A 19,368-nucleotide genomic window follows, 5' to 3' on the forward strand; every position below is an offset into this window, starting at 1 on the left:
CATAATATTGTGCCAATGGGCTAACTTTCTGGGTCCTTACCCCCCTTACATCCTATAGGCAATTGTTCTGTTATGTTACAGAGATCTTTATATCCTTTATTATTGCCATAACCATTCCTACTTCCCTATTCATAGCATCTACTCTCTCATATTTTACATAAAACATATGAAATAACCAGGAGGCATACATGGAAGCTCAGGTTCATTATATGTGATTTCTTATTATAGCACCTGGCTTGCGTAACGGGAGGGAGCTGGAGGTCAGGAACAATCAGCGATTCTATACTATAGGTTGTGTGATCACCAGGTGCGTGGGCTTCGCTCCTATTGTTATGAAATGAGAAAATCAGACCTAACTCTTGAGGAAGGAAGTCTTACTTAAAAAGTACCACCCATTCTTGCTCTGGCTGGGTGCATCAGTTGTTTGGAGCGTCATCCCTCCTGTACACCAGAAGGCTGAGGGTCCGACTCCTGGTCAGGGCACCAGGGCACACACCTACGTGGCAGGTTCAGTGCCTAGTCAGGATGTGTACAAGAGGCAACAGATTAATATTTCCCTCTCATCTCTCTCTCTCTCTGTCTCTCTCTCTCTCTCTTTCTCTCTTTCTCTCCCCCCCCAAATCAATAAAAACATATCCTCAGGTGAAGTTCTCAAATTTCCCAGGGACACCAGGTTCCTCTCAGCTCTGGGGTTTGAATAATAAAGATGAACTATCTTAGAACAGACAGTTTTCCTTACTTAACTAAATTCTGGTCAGGGGCCAGGCTTCTGAACTTTCTCCTGGGCCCAGATATGTGATTCCTTATAAAATCTAGCTTTAGCAAGAACCTTGCTAGGTCAGTTTAAGCACAATTGTACTATATTAATTGTATTACATTATACAAATAATAGTATTGTATAAGTACAATTATTTGTACACCAATTATGTACTTTCTCAATTATTTGTACAATTGATCAATACAATTTTAATATATTTAAAATATACATCATGATGATTTGATATACATATACATTGTGAAAAAATTTCTCCCATCTTATTAACTAATACATACATCACTGTACATGTTTTATTTTGGGGGGGGGGTCAGAACATTTAAGTTCTACTCTCTAAGCTAATTTCAATTATCCAATACAATGTTATCACTTATAGTCACCACATTTTACACTGGAGCCTCAGACCTTACTCATCTGATCACTGGAATTTTCTAAGTACTGTATTATCTGCTATATGAAACCTGGGGAAACTGACTCCAGAGCTCACCACCTGGCCACTGTATTATTTAACATTTTGGCCCAACATAAAGAGCTCATTGAGGACAAGGCTGATCTACTCATCATTGCACTTGGGTCCCTAGCCCGGTGCCCGGCACATGATGCATAGATAAATGTTGGTTAAAAGATTGTGAGCAAACAACTGTCTGAACACTCAAGGTGCCTAACAGTGAAAGAGGCTACCTTGTGGAAGCCTGAATTCCCCATCTTCAGGGCTATCCAGACAGAAGCAAAAGTTGATGATCTCTTAGAGACAGGGGATAAGATTCCTCTCTGATGGAAAGTTGGAGGATAAGATCTTAAGCCTTTTTCAGGCTCTGAGATTCTGTGAGCCTATGATTTCTTGATAGTCATAAATGTAACGTTTCACACTGTGTTCCAGGTGAGAAGTGTACCCACCCATCTGTGAGGTGACAGTATCTCAGAATTCTCTGCACGGAAGTCACGAAGCTGCCAGTGCCTGGGACAGGGGTAAGAACAGTGGTCAAAGGGAGGTAAATGCAAAGGCAAGGACAAGGGCCAAGAGGCAAGTGCTGTTCCCTGGGGTGGAGGTGACCAAGGGCGAGCAGGTGGAGTCAGGAGAGGTGAACTAGCACTACCAGCCACTCTTCTTGTATTTGCACTATACTGAAGCTAGAAATTCATCTTGATTATTGAATTATCTCTTAGTAATTTGATACAGTAACAGCATGCTAGAAATATTTTCTGAGCTATGAAAAGGCTTCATTTAGGAAAAGGAAGGTTAGAACCAGAAAGTAGAAAGAGGCATACAAGGCCTCTCAGAGATACCCAGGCTGCTGGTCTGGATTTTAAATGTTTGTTTATTTATTTATTTATTTATTTATTTATTTATTTATTTATTTATTTATTTATTTTAGAGTGAGAGAGGGAGCGGCGGAGAGAGAGGGACAGGGAGATGAGAGAAACATTGATTGGTTGCCTCGCACACGTGCCCCGACTAGGGATGGATCCTGTAACCCAGCATGTGCCCTGCCCTGGCATCGAACCCACCACCTATTGGTGTACAGGAAGATTCTCCAGCCAACTGAGTCACATCAGCAGAGGCAGTACAGTGCTTCTTGAAAAATGTAGGAGGGCATCAAGTGCAAGGGGTTGGAACACATCGAGGGCAACAGACTCCCACCTAGTTTAGAGGAGACTGTCACTGAGAAGTAATAACATCACCATGCGGATCAATCCCCAAACCACGAACATCATCAACACCCTAAATATTTGCCTCTCAGCATCCCTAACAGGTAGTTGGCCGCCTCTTGCTCAGTTCTATTACTAAAATTTGCCTACCATTGCCCATGCCTTGCTTTATCTTCCTGTTGGCTAATTGTGTGTAGATGTATATTATAATTTCCAAAACACCTCCTAACTTTCCTGTTCTCCACCCTCCACCCTCCATCCCTACTCCCCACCCGCCGTCCTCCATCCTCCTCCATCCATCCTCCATGCTCCGTGCTCGGTCCTTCGTCCTCCAAGCTCCATCCTCCATCCTCCACAGTTGACTGAGCAGCTTCCCCTGTCTCTACTCCATCCCTTTATTTCTCAGCCTCTGTTGGCCTCACAGGTAAGAATAGGCAGCGTAGCATAGCTGTTAACAGTAGCGACGCTGCTGCTAGAAGTTCTGGGTTCAAATCTTATCTCTGTAACCTTGGGAAATCAGTTAATGCTTCTGTGGCTTACTCTTTCTATCTGCAAACTGTGATAGAAGTACCTTCTTCATATAATTGTTATGAATATTAAATGAGTTTATACACATAAAGCACATAGTGTAGTAGCTGGCATGTCGAAAGGGCTGTAGTATTTGGTATAAATATTTCTATTCCTTCTGGAATTCTTGCTTAGAGAGGGATTTTGGGGGAGCACAGTTTTGCTTAGAAATTGCAGGCTTATGATGCTGTGCCAGTGCCTACAAGATGGAGACTGAATGGCTTAACACCACACACCCTGTTCTTCACTACCCTGGGGTACCTTTAGAGACCTAGGAAAACTCACCAGTCCTACGACCTAACCTCCACCTTCTACCCTCAGCCAAATATTGTTTGATTTAGGTTCAGTGAGATTCTCATTGCATGCAAATCAAGGCCATATACTTTATTACCTAGGTCATGAACTTTACTGCTTTTAACTATTTGCTTAGAAGAAAAAAATCCTATTTCTCAAGACCAGCTCACCCATTCATCCCACAAACACTCTTCTGTCACCGTTTTCACAACCCGCATGCTTCCTGGGAAAGTGAAATGGTAAAAGCTGACATTTATGGAACTCCTGGCCAAGTGCCAGGAGCCCTCTAAGAATCCTGAATGTAGCTTACCTTTTAACCCTTGCACTCCTTTGAGGTAGATACTGTTAATACTTCCTTGAGAAAAGGAATTCCAAGCCAAGAAAAGGTAAGTAAATTTTCTAAGATCATATAGGTAGTAATTGATGAACCTGACGTCTGTGACTTCTGTGACTTCAGAGTAGATGTTCTTAACTTCTCTGCTACTGTATTATTCCCCTTTACTTACAAGGCACAGTCTCAAGTAGAATTAAGGGTGTCACTTAATTGAAAATTTTTATTACCACATATGAGAATATTAATAATTTTCACAGTGAATCCAAATGAAAAAGGTAAATCATGTCCTTCATCCCCTGGAGAATAAGAAGAAAATATGACATTTTATAATCTAGCTAAACATCCTAGAATTCTTACTATATATAAAGGGCTATGTTTATCCCTTTGCAAAATTATAGCATTTAAGCTCATAGCAATTCAATGAGGTGGGTATTATAATTATTCTCATTACACAAATGAGGGACTTGAGGTCCAGAAATTTAAGTGATTTGTCCTAGTCACATAGTGACAAAGCTGGGAACCAGCAGAATTCTGTCTGACTCTAAAGCCAGTATACTTGGACACTATACTCTACTGACTCCATTAAATAATGGTTTAAATCTGAAATTCTTTCATTAAAACTAGCTTTGACACTTACATGGATAAATACTTGGCTATATAACATGATTATGTGGCATATCAGATTTATCTCTGGTGATTCTAGATAAATTATTCTAAATCATATCTTTGACATATTAAAAGATGTATGGAAGAGCTTTTGATTTTGAGAAAGAAAAATTCATCCCAACTTTGAGATTACATAAAAGTAGTAATTCTGAATCTTAAGCAAAATGGTCATTTTCTCTAATCAAAACAAATTGTTTTTTGGAAAAAAAAGATGATTTTGCTTCAGTTCTTAGTCTGTACCAGCTGACATGGGGTTCTCTTCAAGGCTTTGAGTCAAAATAATAATCAGGTTTGACTCACTCAGAAAAGGTGGAAATTCTATGATTGCTCTGTTGGAATAAGAATGGGGTACAGAAAAAGGGACTTTGGACTGGGACGGTGACCATCACAATGAGAGGTTAGTTTAGTAAATAATGCCAGGCCATATTCAGTGCTCAATAAGTGTAGAATGGACAAATAAATAATAGATTTTTAAATTCTTAAAATCTTGGATCAGTCATGATTACAGGTTAAGTCAATGTTGATTTCTACTCAACAAAGCAAGAATGTTCTATTGATTCAAACAGGTCAAGAATGGGCTACTCTTTCTGAAAAGAGATTCTTTATATCAGAGCAGAAACTAAATGATGATCCCTTCTCAGAGACCTCCCAGGAAGCTTTCTATGTAGAGTTAGGAAGTTGGGTTAGATGAGCTTTATGGTCCATTCCAACTTTGAGTTTGTGTGATTCAGTGATTTCTTGATGTAGAGAGAAAAATGCATTAAAACAACCAAAAAACCCCAAAACAAAACAGACTTACTCATCTCTGAAATGAAAGACTCTCCGGATTTCCTGGACATAGGTTCTAAATTGAGATTCTAAAGGTTAATGAAAGTTTGAGAACCCCTAGACTTTGCTATTACTCCCCTGATGTTGAGTGGCCAAGGACAGTGAGGTGGAATCAGGAGAAGTGATCTGCAGTTGTCAGCCTAGGCCATTTGAAGCTTGCATTATACCCTGGGCCAGATGTGTCATCTCTATTAGGAAATGCATGTTTCCCAAAACAAGACCTTAGAACAGGTTTAAAAGACTCAATGAATCATGAAAAAGGTTTCCTGTGTTACTACATAATACGACCCAAATTAATGCTATTTCACATTTGGATGGTGCATAAACAGTTCTTTGTGCTTTCACATATATTATGTTATTTGATTCACATATAAGTTTGAGTTGGGTATTACCATTATATCCAGTTTACAGAGGAGGAAACTGGGTCTTGAAGTTGCCTAAGATACCAGAACTAGGGAATGTCTGAAATAAGTCTTAAACACAGGTTCCTAGGTTTAGTGCTCATTTTCTGCAGCAAGGCCATTTTCATGTGTCTGATGTAGTGATCAGTATGGCTATCAGTACCAACTATCTTGGTCCTTTTACTTGGAGTCCTCATCTGGTTCTAGACTAGACACAAAACAGGAATCCATTTAGCTGATCTTGGTTGACAAAGCTTAAGCAGCGATCAGTGCTCTAGAGTAGAGCATGACTTTCTGGAAAGCCCCAAATTTTGTGGTGCAAGTGGAGCTAGTGAGAGAGCTAGCCAGATATCTACTGGAAATATACCTATTCTCTGTTGGAAGCAGCTTGTTCAAGTTTGCTAAGGGAAAGTTCACTGGAATCCTCAAGCGAAAGAATGAGAGTCCATGTGGATATCTCAAGAATCCAATGGTGCAGAAGCTGGGCTGTCTCTGATGCTCTGGGCCATGATTGCTTTGTCTCCAAACAGGGCTAACCCTAAGAAGCCAAGTACAGTTTGATAGATCAAGAGCTAGAGACCCCCATTGCATTTAATGTCTAGGGGCATACTTAGCAAATGATATCATCAACTGCCCTGCCATCGTCCAAAGCAAGAACACTGCACATCTCACTATGCCAAATATTAGGACTTAACTTATTTTGAATCAGTATTTCAAAAATATTCTTCATGCATGTTGTTTGCTAAAAGCTACTAGGACTCTTGACTATGCAAAATGACAATTGCAAAGGGCCGTTCCATGGATCTGGGACAAAATCACTAGCCAGCTCCTCTTGCCTTTTGAGTTCATGAACTAGAAGGCATTCTCTTTGACACTAGTGGACATAGTGGCTGTGCAACAGAGAACTCACACTGGCCTCCCTGAAAATGAATAGAGACAGCCAGACTCTGTCCAGGTGAGCTGCTATGGGGACAGGAATTGTGATGTTGCCTAGGGAACGTAGTGCCACAGTGTTTCAGAGCTCGAGCTCTAGAGTAAAACAGAGCTTTATCAATCGTAACTCTATCATTTCCTATTCATGTTAGATGGCAATTCTGTCATCATTAAACCCTATTTCTCTTAAGTAAGAAAAAAGCAGATTCATTCATTAGCTTATTACTGTTTTGGGGATTCCTATCATGGTCCAACACTCAAATAGATGCTATGTTTACCATGGTAGATAATAAAACCACTCTCCCTTGTAGCTAGATAAATATATTACTGGAGTTGTTTTGTGGATTAAATGAGATCATGACTTAGTATACGACCTGGTCCAAGGCTTTCTTCAACTAACCTTAGAAAATTCAGAGGTACACAAGAACTATCTTAAAATTACTGAAAGTTTTAGGATTGGTGAGGGCACCACAGCTATGCCTGACCTTCTGTACCCCTTTTCTACTATGGATGGAGGCCAAGGACTTCCTTAGACCCCCAGAGGTTGCCTGGCTATCCTGGGCACAGGGCTGGATGAAGTGCTATTTGAGAGGACAGAATATTCAGGAGATTTCAGTGGGAATGATACTGATACTGATATCTAGGCTGCTGTGTATTTGGGGGGTGGGAAAAGAGGTAGGTGCTTGCTGCCTCTTAAACCACCCTATATAAAATCTGCAGTACAGCTTCTTCCATGTACCTGTGCCTAAAATATCTGCAATCAAGAGGTGTTTGTAAACAAATAAAAAATAAAAAGGTTCTCAATTAGACTTTTTCTTTGTGGCTCAAGGGCTATATTTAGGACAAATGAAGGAATAAATTCTATGGGGGAAATCTAAGCTTGATAAAAAGTTTTGAGAGTAGGAGTTCCCCTTGATGACTACCTCAGGAAGGAGTGAGCGCCTTCTCACTCAGTCCAGGAGAGGCTGCATGATTCCCTGTTAGGAATCCTGTAAGGGCAATCCCTCACTGAATGCGAGGATTGTAGCCATCAGTGTTTTATATTTTTAAACAATAACAATAGTATTTATTGAGTGCTTATTACGTACCCTGCCATGAATATTCTAGGTGCCCTTGATTTTCTGCCTTGCTCTTCATGGGAATTTCACCTGGCAGACTTCTGTGGCTGTAACAGTGACCATTAGCTCTAACAGAAGGCCCATGGTGCTGTCTCGGGACACGGTCAGGCACGAGTGATTGGGGTGGGGGCGACGAGACCATGAGGGGCCACAGCCTAAATTAGAACCATCCATTGTGCTTAAGGGACAAACATAGGACAACCACATAATTTTGCTGTTATTATTTTAAAAATAATATTCATTTATTGTTTGCTAATTATGTTCCAGGCCCAATCTTATGCACTGTATGCACACTGGCTTATGCCAGTTCGTAGGAACTGTTGTTGCCCCCCAGTTTGAAATGCAGGCACTGGAACTCAGAGGTTAAACCACCTACTCAAGGTTACTCAGAGTGGCAAATCTAGGTTTGACCTCAGGGTTCTCTATCTCCAAAGCCCCCACCATTTTTGTTTGTGTTTTTGTTTTTATTTCCTTGGGTTTTTTTGTGTGTGTTTTTTAGTGTGCTTTATAAAAATTCACGTATAACTGACATATAACATTATATTAGATTCACATGTGCAGCATAATGTTTGGATAGTTGTATAAATTGCAGAACGGTCACCATCTTAACCAATGGTTATATAGCTTAATCATTTATATTATAACCTAAAAATTATTTCAGTCTGGCAGGGTGGAAGCGTTAATGTCTACAGGATGTGGCAGCAAACGGATGGTAGCGCAGACAATCTGTGGCCCCAAAAAGAAATATGAAACCTGGAATTCAGGCAGGGCAGCGAGCCCAGGGAGGTGAGCGCCTCAACAGAGTCTGCCAGTATTTGGGGTGTCTCCCACTGGGCCCATTGTGGGAGAGCTGGGGTGGAGAGGCGGGAGGCAGGGGGGCTGCCCAGGCGCGGAGAAGCGGAGGCCGGGCTTCGGGGCTGGCGGAGGCAGCTGGGGGCTCGGGCTGCCTGCTGGCCGGGTCACAGGCGGCGGCGGGCCCGGCCTCAGTTTCTAACTCTCAGCCTCCTTTCTGAGCAGTAGATGCCTCGTGTCCCTGCACTCTCCAGGACCCCCTTTCAGAGCTCTCGCATTTCCCCCCATTGTTTAAGCAAGCCCTCTAAAAAACCCCCTTCATTTTATATTGACTCAGTGTTGTCTTTTTTTTTTTTCCTTAAGAAATTCTGAAACGTTTCAGGCTGTTAAGACATGTATTTATAGATCTGCCTTCCATTTCCTCTTATTGCTCATTAAAATCCCGAAGCCAGTGTTTCAGCTTAACTTTGTTCTGAGACCGGCAGGAGTAACCTGTTCCAGAAGGGCCTGCCTGTTGGCTGTGCTCACGCCTGCTACTCTTAAATATGAGAAAGAACTAATGGAAACAGCGTTCTTAAAATTGGAGTAGGCTCATTTCTAGTAACACATTTTGGCAGTGTATTTAATTGTTTTTATGTTCTTTTATTCGTGCATCTTTAAAGTTTTATGGCAATATTCTTTCCATGTTACAAATGACAAGGATTTGCACAGTGGCGTTGCAAGAGCGGAGTGTACCGGATAGGAATGTAATGAGGAGTTTTAGGCTTCTCAGGTCACTCCCATCTCGCTCACTCCCCCACAGTCTCTAGAAAAGCATTCATTTCCCTCTGTGTGTCTGGATTCTTTTCATGGGAACTAGAAGCAGCAATTCTGAGTTTGAAGGCAAACAATGCTGTGCATTAGAATGCTACTGTACTTTCAGAGTCTGCAGTTGGATCAGGGGTTGACATCTGATGTTAGCATTATCTGGGATAAGACACTATAATTTCCTTGCTTACTTGTTAATAAAAGTCAAATCCAGTTCATCTTAATTTAGTTTATTTATAAAGCATTAATTGAACACCCTCTTTATCTGTTCGCTTTTCAGAACTAAGTTATACACAGGGGGTGTTTTCCTAGCTTGAGAAAAAAGGCATCAGCTTCAGGTCCTCTGATTTTCTGACCCCCACTACCATTCTTAATTGGCCTTCCTTCCCCCAGAATGTGGTCCTAAGATGGCCTATTAGACATCACTCAAAAGTGAAACATATCTAAAGTTTCAACTCTTAAATAAAAATGTTTATTTCACAAAATGTTGATAGACTCAGCATTTTCCAAAATGTACAAATTTAAGTTTGTTGCCAGTATTCCTGTGGAAAGAGTAACAAATGAGAAATGTTAAAGCCATTGGCATTTTATTAGCATCCAGCTTCCCCGGTGAACCCCAAAATGTGCCCAGTCACTTCACTAACAATGTGTTTAAAAGGAGACCCTGCAAGTTAGAGATATTTTAGCAACTGGTGCTGATTACATAGGGACAGTGCTCCAAATACAGTACAGCTTATGTCCCTGAAAACATATTTTAATGGAATTTTTTTAAAAGAGGATGCACATTTAGATGCCTCCTATCATAAGATTGTAACTCTTTTCTTATTAAAATAAAACAGAATAATATACCATATGTGTGTTTTCATTCATGTACATTTTGAAAATAGTTAAAAAGAACTAGATGTTTCTATACATTCTAGTACATAATTCATCATTTAACTTTTTTGAGCTGATGCTGATATATCTTGCAGACGATTACTTTGTAACCTTTAAACTACTGTTGGCTATTTAATTTTTGTTAGCGCCCCAACATATACATTTTGTGGAAAAATCATACTCTGAAACAGAACAAGTTCTTTAGGTTTTTCAGGTATTGTCCCCCTTTTGTACCAAACATTAGGGGGCTCTAATGTATTCAAACTGTTGAAGCTCGACAGTAAACAGGGCTCATTCTAACAAATGTAGGCTGGCGTGCCTCGGAGGAGGACTGTTCCTTGTCCCTGGAAATAATCAAGCATAGACTGTGAGATGACTTGGTGACTTTTTTATAGAGGGAGTTTAAGCAATAAATTAGTAGTTGGAAGTTGAACTAGATGACCCTTAAGTTTCCTTCCAGTTCAGAGATGCTGGGCTTCTCTGCTTGACTGTTACTACCACAATATGCAGGGGTGCTATGACACCAGGGCCTCCAAATCCTATCGATGGTGAGAATTCTGTTCATCAGAGTCAATGTGAGATGATCCACATATTCCTTATGCCCTAAACCACTTCTCTGAAATGAGATACACTTGTCTTAACACAGAATTATTATACTTTAAATATAGAAAACTGTTTTAATACTTACTCAACTTCAGAACAAAAGAAGCAATCATTGTCGTAAGTTTTACCATCAGATCCACAAATTGGTCCATATATTTCATAACACGGTCTATCTTTTCCTGGTGGTAGCTTTTTAAATTTACTGCAATCAACCTGAAAATGCAAATTAAAAACCTTCAGTTCCTTCAACCGAATCTTTATTCCTGGGACTTAGAATTTTCCAAGCAAGTTTACAAGGTTCCCAATGCATCCATTTCTATTCTAGTTGTCTTCATCTAACCTCTTTGAAATATATCAAGTATAGAGATGTTTTATATCAGATATAAAATCATGAGTGGTAGCTGGTAACCAAATTGCAATATATTTAAATATAGAATCCATTCCACTGTAATTAGTACTGGCTGATGTGTCAGTTCTCAACGCCCATGGCACGTTCGGTTTCCTGCTTTCCCTCTTTCACTTCAAATGTTCTATCTGAATGCAAGTGTGAGATGTATTATAAAAATAAATAGTTGTTTTAATAACTAGTACATCATTGGCAACTTTATATATTGGTAACAAATTACTTGCTATATACATTATCAGCACATAGACAGATGTATGTTAACATTGTAGTTAAGAACACAGTTCAAAACTCCTGGAGCAAAGCCAAGGTGATGAGCCACTTGTGGGAGCAAGTAGACAGAATTTTCTGGGATTTTCATCTATGAGCAAATTGAAGAGCATGGATAGTAAAGTCAAACACACTGGAATTCAAATCCTGACTCTATGAACCTGGGACCATTATTTCGCCTCTCTAAGTCTTAGTTTCTGTATCTGCAAAATGAAGGTGAGAGACCTACATTGTCAGATTAAAGTAACAAATGCATAACCGAGAAGAGGTGTCTAAAATGCTTAGCACTACACAGCATGGAAAAGACTGAATAAATAATAACTATAATTTCTATCACAACTCCAGTTCTATACAGAAGACTGCATCTCCTCTGTTTCCGTCCGAGAGGTCCAGATATATTTTACTAATTGTTGAATATTTCTACTTGGATAATCTGAAATATGCTCGAAGTTAAAGTTGAATCCTTCCTCCCCTTCAGATATGTTCTAGAAGTTAACCTAGTCATTCTGTCAGTTATTGAGCTCCTAGCCTTAGGGCTGAGCTGAGTGCTGGACACACAGAGATGAGTAAGCAGAGGTCACGGAGCAGAATAGAGATTGGAGCGCCTGTGCTGAGGATATGCCAGCAGGATGTCGCTTCCCCTCCTCGCCTGCACAACCCTCAGTTACAGAATTGATGGAGACTCACAGTGTGACCAGGAAACGACCAGGGCTTAATGTTCACCAACCCCTTTCATTCTCACACAGCTACTAACTCGTGAAAAATGGCTTGAATTCAGGCTTGCCTGACTTCAAAATGTATGTTCTTAACATTATCTTCTTTAATAGGTTAAAACAGAAGCCTCAAAGAGATGATAGGAGCTGCTTAGGCCACAGGGTCACACAGCTAAAAAGCTGTAGAGCTTGGACCAGAACCCCAGGTGCCTGACTGTTGGTTTAAAGTTTTTGCTACCACACCCGCATTTTCTCAATAACAGACATTACTTAATACGAGCCAGGAAGGAAAGCTTAAGTACAAATCTTCATTCCTTAAGATAGAGAACAAAGGTACGTGTGATCCATTTAAAAATGGCAAGAATCAGGACTTGTCCTTATTGTGCCAACTCTTTCCAAACACGATGGCTGTAAGTGTTGCCCTATTGAAAATGTGGACCGGAAACCCAGGACTTGACAGCTCTGATGCTGTGTCTAACCATTTTGTCCCATCACCTGCATGTCAGAAAGGTCTGTCCACAGTTTTTGAATAAAAATTATTTTGAAACTTAAAAAAAAAAACTTCAAATGGATAGAAAATGGATTATATACAGTGTCAAAACTTTCCTTACTGATACCGGCTTTCAAATCAAGATTGATATACTGACCTGCTGGCCGTGTCGGGCACAGTCTACCTCTGCAAGAAAAACAAGTACAAGAAACAATTAATCTCTGGAAGAACTTAAACTTATTAGAAGAGTAATCTTTGATTTATGTTTCAGCTTTCTCAACCTGTCATTAAAAACATACGATTCTCTCCAGAACTTTTGCATCAGCATATCAAAGGCTGACGCACAGAACAGGTTTTTGTTTTGGAGCAGGATTAGAGTGTAGCCAAAAGGGTGGAAAAGCTACTACAATGACGAGGATTCTGTCTTATTCTTTCCTACCTCATAACCAGAGCTTAGGAAACAATAAAAGATACAAGAGATTTGTGTATTTGGGAATATCTGGTCTTCCGTAGCAGGCAGAGATGGCAGGGGTTGCAAATTCTAGGGAGTCAGGTCTTAATACTGGAAGGAAAGTAACAGTTCATGCTGCCCAACAATGCATCGGCCTACTTTATGAAGAAATTAGTTCCTATAAATAATGATATCAAAGAGCAGAGTCTGGATGAACACTTTCCAAAGAGGTTACACAAAGTGTATGGATAAGAGCTTGGCCTCCGTTGACCATTTAAAATCGTCCACCTGGTGCCTGAGATGATATGATTTAGGGATTCATTGGTGGAGAAAAAAAAAAAAAAAAAAGCCTTTCTAGAAGCTTCCCCTATTATCTGTGTGATGTGTATACCTCAGAATTAAATGGGCAGAAGATGACACAAGCTATCAGTATCAAGGCAGGGGCAGGGCAGTGTATGAGGGAGATACTCACGGATAAGTGCCAGGACCAAGAGCAAGACAAAGGCTGTCACTCTCATGCTGCTAAAGAGGCCAAGGGCAGTCAGATGGAGGTAAAAGAAGTGACTTTCTGGGGTCTGCCCAGCTCACTTGGGTGCTGCCTTATATAATGTCAAGTGTTCCTGCCTCAATTGTGAAACAGCTATTTGCAGGAATCAGAGTCCCGGAAAGAGGTTAGAAACCTCTGCTGGGAATAGAAGTTCCTTTATTGTGAAAGACATGAATGTACGTGAATTTCTAATAGATAAAGGACTCGATAAAGCTGGCATGTATTTCCGTACCTCTTTATGTCTTTAAAAGTTTGGGTGCTTTCACATGTTACACAATTAGATTTTCATAACAAGTTTGTCGATGGTTATTACCATTTTCTTTGCTCTACAGCCGAGGAAGGGAAGTTACGAGGAAGTTATTTCATTGGTTTTACTGCAGGTTGTTGTACTACTGTTGCCAGAAACAGTCATCAGCGTGGCAGTTTTATGGGGGTTGAAATATGCCCAGGTTCTACCCTTTTCTCCTTCCTTCTCTAGCATCAATGGAAAATGTTGCCAATTGAGACACCAGACTGGGCACAGAGAAAAGATATCGACACCCAAGTCTTGGCTAATCAGAAACAAGCAATGATTCATACTCTTCAGCAGGGAGATAATTTTCCCATGAGCCCCAAATCTGGGGAGCTGGTACAATGATTGGAGCCGGTGAGTGCTCGCATCACATTTACCTGCTAGATCCCTGGCGGAAGCCGCCTCAAGGCCCAACAACAACAAGCTCTGTGACCATCTTAACCAAGGATGGATCTAGTGGCTGCAGTAGTTGGATTGTCCCTGAGGCTTTGGCCTTGATTCTTTAGTCCCCAAACGCAGACTGATGGTTCAAGGGTAAGATGTTAACCTTGTCCTGGGCCATAGTTACATACATGGCCAGTGACATCTTCTGCTAATAAAATAACTTTTTATAGACAAGCCACCAATCCTTTGTCCGTGGTTTAAATGTGTTTAATTGTGTATTCTTCAAACTATGCTTCATCTAAAAGCTTTGATAAAGGCTACAAGGACACATGCTAGAATGTGTTAGTTTTCAAATAGAGTGACTATGAGTAGTTCTTGGAAGCAGCGCCTGCAGTTTTGGTAGATAGAATTGGAAGACACTATATGTTCAAAGGCTGGGAGACTAACATTCACATTTGCTTCCCTTGAAACGGATGAAGACGACTGGAACCAGTGTTGGGACAGCCGGGGGTTGGGGGCAGAGGCAGGCGTCAGAATATTACCGAGAGCTGAAACCCTAAGAGTCTTCAGACATGAATCCATTGCCAGGTCTACCATTCCCTGCATGACCTTGTACAAGTTATTTTATTGTTAAGAAGCCTTAGTTTACCTTCATTTGATCATTGAGTAACTACTGATGAACATTTACTCTGTCTTGGAGACTGTATTACAACTTGAACATACCATAATTAATGAGAAACTTGGCCACTGTCCTCATCATAGCTCCACAAAGACTGTCCTTGACCAAACTTCAGTTACGCTCCTCTGAGTCCTCTCTCGAATAGGTCTTGACGTTGCCCCCAGCCTCGCCTTGCATCTCATGTCTTTGGCCTGCTCAGCCATCTCTTAGTGCAGAAGCCCGCTAAGTAATCCCCATACCACTGATATTTGATTGCCCTTGATGTCTGATCAGGTTCTTCATCCCTCATCTGTAATGTATAAACCCATGGCCTGCCTTTAGCAAAAATTCTGTTAGTCTAGTTTAGCAAGAATCCTTCCATCCTTAATACCTCCCGTTAGTAATTTTCTACCTACCAACCCCCTCATCCTGCTCCTTGGAAATGAATCCCCATTTGTATTTGGAGGTGCGCCCGATCTCTCTCCTCTGTGGTGATAGGGGTATTGCAGTAAGGGTATTTAAGACTATATTTTGAATAATGTCTTCCTTACCATTTTAACAGTGCAAAATAATTTTTCTTTAGCAAGCTTACAGAATAAAGTTAATAATTACACCATCACCATAAGCTTGTTGTGAGGTGTTTGTTTTGTTTTGTTTTGTTTTTAATCCTTACCAGAGGATATTTTTTCCATTGCTTTTTCAGAGACAGTGAAAGGGAGAGAGAGAGAAACATTGATGTGAGAGAGACACACTGATTGGTTGCCTCCCGCACACGCCCAGAATGAAGATCGAGCCTGCAATGGAGATACAGCGCCCTTGGCAGGAATTGAACCTGGGACCCTTCAGCCCACAGGCTGACACTCTAACCACTGAGCAAAACCAGCCAGGGCAAGCTTGTTGTGAGCTTTAAATAAGATTGTATATGTAAAGCACTTATTTAGGTCTGGCACATAGTAAGCTCTCGACAAATATTAGTATTTAATGACAATTACCATGATAATGAAGATGACGATGGCGACAGTAATCTGGAGAAGAAAACATTCAGAAAGCACTTCAGAACCATCTTAAAATAAGCAAATGATGTATCTTTGTATCCTTACTGGAAATAGTAACTCTTGGCATGATAGAAAAAGGAACTTTGCCATGATCAGAGATGTTTGATAGTGACTAAAGGTAATGAGAACCTTGTTGATTTAAGCACCCTGTTGGAGGAACCATTCAGAGGTGATTCTTTTTTTTTCTTTTTTAATATATCTTTATTGATTTCAGAGAGAGGAAAGGAGAGGGAGAGAGAGAGATAGAAACATCAATGATGAGAGAGTCATTGATCGAGCCCACAACCCAGGCATGTGCCCTGACCGGGAATTGAACCCCGATCGCCTGGATCCTAGGCTGACACTCAACCACTGAGCCACGCCCGGCTGGGCAAGAGGTGATTCTTCTATTGAATGTGAGAATAGCCTCTATCTATATTTTTTCCTAAGAGATATTCATAAGGAAGCTCTCACAACTAAAAGTGACTCTAACATTGCAAACAAATTAAGTTTTTAATATGTAAGACTCTCTCAACATGAAGAATTTGCCTCAATACCCACCTGGTTACAAAGCCAGAAACTAGAAATCTGACCACTGTATGCATAACTATATGCCATTAACTACCTTCCTCTCTCTCATTAAACATTTCCAGTTAGTTACTGTGTCTTTGCTCATTATATATCCAAAAATATCAAATTCAGTGTCTTATGTCTATCCCTTTTGCCAGGGAATTATTGATGTCTCCCAAAGCTCTAATCTGGAGGGGTTTGCAGTGGTCCAGGTGCAAGACTGTGGAGACTTTAACTAAGGTGGGAGATTTGAAAGTGGTGGAAAGTGATTAAACTGTGCAGATATCTTAACAGTGGAGCTAGCAGACCGCTAATGGATTCGACGTGGAGTTAGAGAAAGAGAAGATCTCGTGCTTTTGGTTGGAGCAACTGCTGAACGGTGGTGCTGTCTCCTGAGGTGGGGCATGCTGCTAGGGAGCAAGTTGGCAGCTGAGATTGAGTTTGATTTCAGATGAGAGCATGGTTTGTGTTCAATATATATTTTTACAAATTGAGAACTTATGTTCAGTCATTAATTCCCATGCATTTGTAGAGTTCTGTGCCTTTGTACTTGCTTTTCTGTTTACCTGGAATCACCTGTCCCCTACCCAACCCACACATACTCAGATGAATTATAACTCATAGATTCCCCTTCCTCTATGGCGCCGTAGCAATTTGGTAATGTTTATGAAATTCTAACCACGAGTCAAGCCTTAGATTAATCACTAGGTACATAAAGATGTATGGTCCTGCCCTCAAAGAGCTTACGATCTGATAGGGGTAAGGGGAACACACCCACCAACTATTCAGTACAATGTAAGTACAATGTAATAATAAGTAGTATTATATACAAAAGCTATGAAACAACAGGTGAGCAAATGGTGGGTAGTCAGGCAAAGGCGCTAATATTTATTGTGTGTATCTGTGACATGCAGGGTGCTTTGTGTTATTTCATTTAATCATCACAACAATAGCCCCATACGCCAAGCATGGGGTTTAGGTACCCACCCAAAATTCCACAGCTTGCATGTGACAGAACTAGTTTTCAAATCAACCCCTGACTCCTCAGCCATGTCTCTGCCAAACCAAGCTGAGAGCAGGCTCACCGGAGGGATGCACTTAAGGTGAAACCAGAAAGGTTAAGGCCATCCCCAGCAGAGGAGACTGTGCACATACAGACGCAGAGTGTCAGAGTGAGCATCCTTCAGGGAGGACAGCAGAAGGGGAGGCTGGGTGGGTAACACCGTGCTCAGGAGTCTGGATTTTATCCTGCAGGCAGTGGGTAACAGAGGAAGGATCTTGAACAGGGAAGTAATAGAATCAGACTTACGCTACAGAAAGATTGCTCCAATATGGTACCTCCTATAGACTTATACCCTGGCATTTATTAGGGTGTATAATTGTTTTCTAATCCATGTTTATCTCCCCCTCTAGAGTTTGAGCTTTAACTGACCCGAACTCCATTCCATGTATATGTGATCATGTGTGAATTTGTGTGTGTGCATTTGTTTCTTGGAAGCCACTTGGGGGATTCCTTGTACAAAACTTTCTCTTGAACAACCAACTTTGCACCCTGATCTAAGAAACAAATACAAACAGAAGTAAAGGTAAACTCTCTGGGAGATCCTTTTAATGAGGTGCAAAAAAAAGCCAGCAGGTCAGTCAGGCATGAGTTTGAAGGGAAGCACAACAACTCTCTCCGCTCGACAATGATGACCCCACATCTGTCCCTCCCCCCAAGCCTCTGCGGTGATGAGGGGAAGGTCGTCAGAGCCCAGGGACGATGAAGACAACGCTGAGGACATCATGGCTCCGCATCCACGTATGGGAGGAGTTAACACCTTCCTTCGTGAAGAAACTGAACCCTCCCATAACTTTTCCTACAGGAAGACACAGTCAACAGGATTCGTTAGCACAAGAGGAAATTTCGTGTAAGAGTAGAGCTGACAGGACCCACAGGGACATGGAGGCACAACCTCGTTTTGCAGGTGAGGTAATGGAGTCTCTGAGAAGGAATGTCCTCGCCACAGGCAGTTTCTGACAGAGGCAGAAGCAGAGTTTCCCTGTTGGGTGATATCTCCACCCCACCTGCTGCTTCCACTGATCCCAGGGCCCAGGCTGGTCACCCACTGTCTTAAAACAGCAAAGAAGGAGGGATTCTGCCAGGAGGAGTTCAAGGGGCTGCCCTTCGGCCTTTCCTGGTCAGCAGGGCCTGCGATGGAGCCTGGTCCTGCTTTAGTGAGGACAGCTCCCACCACGTGTCTCCTCCGTGTCCCTGAATACAAGCCAGTCTCCAGGCCATGGGCCCAGGTGTGCAGGTTAGAGAAGCGGCCCTTCTGTGAAGTAAATGTCCCTGCATGGGAGCCAATATGTAGACACATCCTTCTGGGCTCAGGGCCTAACTTGATCTTGTAACTTGTTGAGGTAATCACAAAGATGGAAAAGACAAGATCGAAGGCAAGTGGCCCAAATCCAGTAGCCTGAGGGAGAGTTACCAAAGAGCAAGGTGGACTTGCTAGAAAACAGTAAATGCTACGTGGCCTGTTCTACACCAAAGGAGTGACACCTCCTTAGCTGTCTGCCTTCAAGGACGCTGTGCAGGCACACAAAATATATAACGAAAACAGGTCCATGGGATGCAGGTCCAAGTGCGGACAGCTCGCATCCCCCCTATTTAGATGAAAGGAAAGAACCTTTCTGGTGGCCTTTTCCCTCTATCCCTCTTAGGGCCACAGGTATTTAGAGCCACTAGAAAACAGGAAGTTAAAGGCCCTCTAGCCAGTTTGGCTAAAGAACAAGCTGCTATGGCCTCTTAGAAGTCATGTAGGATAGTGGTTTTCAATTATTTTTTTAATATGTTTTTACTGATTTTAGAGAGGGAGGGAGAGGGAGAGAGAGATAGAAACACCAATGATGAGACAGTCATCGACTGG

General features: G+C 41.4%; 1 protein-coding gene and 1 long non-coding RNA gene across 2 annotated transcripts in view; one reads left to right on the forward strand and one right to left on the reverse strand.

The window, feature by feature from the left end:
- LOC148093180 (uncharacterized) overlaps positions 1-19,368 on the forward strand; it is a 39,360-nt gene that overhangs the window by 9,211 nt on the left and 10,781 nt on the right. Inside the window, exon 2 of the long non-coding RNA XR_015714359.1 lies at positions 1,656-1,744. This is a non-coding gene — a long non-coding RNA (uncharacterized LOC148093180). The remainder of the gene's footprint in view (positions 1-1,655; positions 1,745-19,368) is intronic.
- Positions 9,662-13,489, reverse strand: SPINK9 (serine peptidase inhibitor Kazal type 9). Its single transcript, XM_087815916.1, has 4 exons — positions 13,444-13,489; positions 12,678-12,706; positions 10,730-10,857; positions 9,662-9,707 (listed from the first exon to the last, which is right to left on the reverse strand). Exons 1-4 carry the CDS (start codon positions 13,487-13,489, stop codon positions 9,662-9,664), a joined length of 249 nt encoding a protein of 82 aa, XP_087672042.1.

Source organism: Miniopterus natalensis, chromosome 4, assembly GCF_054644295.1.
Source record: "Miniopterus natalensis isolate mMinNat1 chromosome 4, mMinNat1.hap1, whole genome shotgun sequence".
NCBI classification, from domain to species: Eukaryota; Metazoa; Chordata; class Mammalia; order Chiroptera; family Miniopteridae; genus Miniopterus; species Miniopterus natalensis.